Below are 4,311 nucleotides of genomic sequence, written 5' to 3' on the forward strand. Positions count from 1 at the left end.
CCTGTGGCCCCGGCAGTACTGAAGAAGCTGCGCGGGACGGCGGACGTGTCCCGGGACCTGCAGGAGATGAAGGAAGAGAGCCGGCAGATGCTCCGGGAGAAGAAGGTCACCATCCTGGAGCTGTTCCGCTCCGCCGCCTACCGCCAGCCCATCCTCATCGCCGTGGTGCTGCAGCTGTCCCAGCAGCTGTCGGGCATCAATGCCGTGAGTCCTGGGGCCCCGGGCAAGCCTTGGGTCAAGGGTGGGCTGTGACCAAACCCAAGTGAACGAGCGAGCCGGTTCCCTGAGAGCTGGCCACTGCAAGGCAGTGGGGTCCCTGGGGACAGCGTCCACCTCCCCTGTTGCCGGGCTGCTCGCTGGGTGTCTCCTCCCCACTCCCGCACTGGTGCCGAGGCGGGATGGCCGCAGTCCTAAGGGATTCTTTGCCGGGCAGGTCTTCTACTACTCCACCAGCATCTTTGAGAAGGCAGGCGTGCAACAGCCCGTGTATGCCACCATCGGCTCTGGCATTGTCAACACAGCCTTCACTGTCGTCTCGGTGAGTCTCCCCGCTCCCCCGCCTGCCAGCTGTCAGTAGCCAGGATGCAGCCCAGGGTCTCGTGGGCCCGAGAGCCAGGCCTCTGTCTCTGGATGTCTAAGTGCGTCTCTTCCCACCCTCAGCAGCACACAAAGTTCACCACTTCTCGCCCAGCTGAGGCCACGCTGCTCAGGGCGAAATGCCTCCCCAAGGGCACAGCCAGGGTGCCCGGCTGCCTGGCTCTCTAGGTCCAACTATCTCGCCCTCACTCCACTCTGGCCCCAAGTGGAGTGCCACGGGGAGGCAGTGCCGTCTTCCTCCAGGTCTCACTGGGCAGAGCTGGGTGGCTTTTCCAGCTGGAGGACGAGCCTGTGGGTGGGAGGATTTCAGGGGGCATCTGGAGGGCTGGGCGCTAGTGCTGACACTCCTCTCCAACCCCCAGCTGTTCGTGGTGGAGCGAGCCGGCCGGCGGACCCTGCACCTCATCGGCTTGGCTGGCATGGCCGGCTGTGCTGTGCTCATGACCATCGCCCTGGCACTGCTGGTGAGTCCTCAGCTGGAGGGGAGGTGAGGCTGCAGCAGGGTGGCAAGTTCACAGTGGGCCTCAGATCTCCTTGATCTTGGTCCAAGGCCCGGCAGAAGCTGCTGAGGGTCACCTGGCTGAGACCTGTGTCTCTCCACTTGGTGGCTTCTTTGCATAGCCCAAGTCCCCTACTCCCCAGGGAGTGAGTTGATTCAACCAAAATGAAACCTTTCAAAGTCTTCATCTTTGGCCCCGTTGAAAACCACCACCCCACCATCCATTGTAGTCAAGTCTGACTCATAGAGACCCCATATAGGGTTTCTCACAGACTACATCTCTATGGGAGCAGCCAGCCTCATCTTTCTCCCAAGGAATGGCTGATGGATTTGAACTGCCAGCCTTGAGGTTTGCAGCCTAGTGCCTAAGCCACAGCACCACCAAGGCTCCTTCAAAACAACCATAGAGGTGCAGAGACACACCACTTCTACTACTGAATTCTTGCAACTAGTGTGCATGCTAGGTGTTACTCCTGTTTCACGGGCAAGGAGTCTGCTAACCCAAGTCAAGGATGAAGCCAGGAATCTAACCTGAGCCCTATTGACCACAGGCCCCTGACGACCCACCATGATGCCCTGTGCCAGGCCCTTAGGCACTTGGACACCAGTTGTTCGACCATGAGGCTTGGTTTACAACTGGACTGAGGCTTAGAAAGCCCAGTGAGGGCGAGAAGGTCCGGCATACTGCAAGAGAAGCAGGTCCGGGATTTGAACTGAAACCAATTCCCTGGTGGGCTCCTGAGAAGAATGATCATCCACAGAACAACTTGCCTGGTGCCTCCTCCCCACAGGCTGAGCTGGGCACAGGACAAGCCTCACAGCAGGAATCCACCCCCATGCCCGGGAATGTGTGCCCATGCTCCTGCCAAGGCCAGGCTGCTCCGCCTCTGGAGCCAGGGGGCCAGAGGCCTCTCCCCCCACAAAGCATGTTACTGTTCCCAGGGGGGGACACAGCCACCCTGCAGGGCTGAAATTGTCTCCCGGTGAGACAGCAGAGCCAGGCTCAGCCCCATGGCTCCTGCAGTCTGCTCAGGGCACCTAGCTTTGGCCCTTCTTTCTACAGATTGAGTTTAGCTCTAACACCCATCTCTTCTCCTCCTCAACAGGAGCAGCTGCCCTGGATGTCCTATCTGAGCATCGTGGCCATCTTCGGCTTCGTGGCCTTCTTTGAAGTGGGTCCTGGCCCCATCCCGTGGTTTATTGTAGCTGAGCTCTTCAGTCAGGGTCCCCGTCCAGCTGCTATTGCCGTTGCTGGCTTCTCCAACTGGACCTCGAATTTCATTGTGGGCATGTGCTTCCAGTACGTGGAGGTGAGTACGCCCCTGTTGCTTACGCTCACCAGTTCTCATTGGCACGCGTGAACTGGCTGCTCCTGAGCTCTGCCCTGTGGGGTCTGGCTATAAGTGCTTTTCTGTTTGTCAGTCTGGAATGCTAGGTTATTTATGGTAGATCCAGACAACGCAATTTGTAAATAGACTGCTTCTCTCCTTCCATAACTTTCGTAACAGAAATGGCTGGTCTTCAGAATTAAATGCTTTTGATGTGTGCACGGCGCTCCCAGCTTTTCTTACTCACAATCTGGTGGTGGCGGAACTTGAGGCTCAGGAGCCTTGTGGCTCCAAGGTCTCCTGGCTAAGCCGTTGGACCACTCCTGCCCTTGTCACTGCATCCTGGCACTGCATCCTGGCGTGCACTGGGCGCTCCCTTTTCCTGATCACAGTTCACAAGGGACAGTGACTCAGCCAAGGCGACAGGCACCAGCAGGATTCTAAACCTGTGTGTGTCTTGTGTGTTTCAGCAACTGTGTGGCCCCTACGTTTTCATCATCTTCACCGTGCTCCTGGTCCTGTTCTTCATCTTCACCTACTTCAAAGTTCCTGAGACTAAGGGCCGCACCTTTGATGAGATTGCTTCTGGATTCCGCCAGGGGGGCGCCAGTCAAAGCGACAAGACCCCAGAGGAGCTCTTCCACCCGCTGGGGGCCGACTCCCAAGTGTGAGGCAGTCAGCCCCGCGGCCCGGCCTGCTCCCAGCAGCCTCCAGGGTTCCTCTGAGCAAAGGCAGCTGGACCAGACCACCACACTGACAGCGGTCAGCAGAGCCCCGGGCCTGGGACGGCTTCCTTCCTTCAGCAGTGATAACAGAAGAATATTCAGGATTTTCATGGTTCCAGGATTTTCACACAAGCAAGACTGTTGCTCCGTCTCGTCAGTCAAGCAACAGCTTTTATATATTTTTTATTACTGATTTTATTATTTTTTTATCAGCCAGAGTTTCCTCTACCCCACACCCCCTGCTTCACCCTGAATGACTCAGCACCTGAGGACAATGACCAGGCCCTTCTCCGGCACTTGCCTTTGTCACAAGCTAAGCTACAGGGCTGCACCTGTCACCAAGGACACTAAGAGAACAGTGAACTACCGGACTTCGACCTGGAGAGGCAGCCACTTCGTTCTGCGATCCTGGGTCTCCCTGCTCCAGGGGTCAGGCTCCATCAGGATTCACCCATTCCCATCGCTTGCGACCTGACCACTCAGATGAACCAATCCTCGCCTGAGACCAGTTGGCAGCACTGGAGTGCAGCGAGGAGAGGGGAAGGGCCCTGCTGGGCTTCCAGGCTCGAGTGGCCTTTGCACTGAGGCCGAAGGATCAAGAGAGGAGGAACACCCTGGGAGGCTGAGAACGCCCCGCTCTAGAAGACATGGATATCCCTGCTCTGCTGTGTATAGTCAGAAGATATTTATATATATATATATATTTTTTGTTGTTGCTTTGGTTGTCAATATTAAATACAGACACTAAGTTATAGTATATCCGGACAAACCAACCTGTAAATACACCACCTCAGCTCTCTCTGCAACTGACTTCAACAGATATAAAAATGGCTGGTTTTTAGAAACGTGGGTTTGAACTGCTTGTGCTTAAAGGTAAAGGGATCTGGATGGGAGCCAGAGAAGCGTATTGGGTTGTAACCACTTCACAGGGCTTTACTGACTTAGAATCCACCCACTTTGATCAGTGCCCTGTATTGTTCAGAAATCTGTGTGCTTCCTATTACCCAGAGACAATCTAAATGCTCTATCTCGGCCTTCAAGGCACTACCATTTTCCTACATGTTGTAATATGTGCTTGGTGTTCAGCAAGTGATAGCCATGCGAAAGCCAGGTGGCTTGGGCCTTGATAGGCCTTATCTCAAAGGTATATAAAGTAGGTACT

General features: G+C 55.6%; 1 protein-coding gene across 1 annotated transcript in view; it reads left to right on the forward strand.

Moving 5' to 3' along the window:
* The window catches only part of SLC2A1 (solute carrier family 2 member 1), a 15,174-nt gene extending 11,180 nt beyond the window's left edge, over window positions 1-3,994 (forward strand). The window contains exons 6-10 of the mRNA XM_004704916.2: window positions 17-204; window positions 434-538; window positions 960-1,061; window positions 2,203-2,406; window positions 2,895-3,994. Coding sequence (XP_004704973.2) covers window positions 17-204; window positions 434-538; window positions 960-1,061; window positions 2,203-2,406; window positions 2,895-3,095 — 800 coding nt within the window. The 3' untranslated portion in view covers window positions 3,096-3,994. The remainder of the gene's footprint in view (window positions 1-16; window positions 205-433; window positions 539-959; window positions 1,062-2,202; window positions 2,407-2,894) is intronic.
* Window positions 3,995-4,311: the final 317 nt, after the last annotated feature.

Source organism: Echinops telfairi, unplaced genomic scaffold (genome assembly GCF_000313985.2).
Source record: "Echinops telfairi isolate 266 unplaced genomic scaffold, ASM31398v2 ScPeMD7_7457;HRSCAF=8495, whole genome shotgun sequence".
Classification (NCBI taxonomy): Eukaryota; Metazoa; Chordata; class Mammalia; order Afrosoricida; family Tenrecidae; genus Echinops; species Echinops telfairi.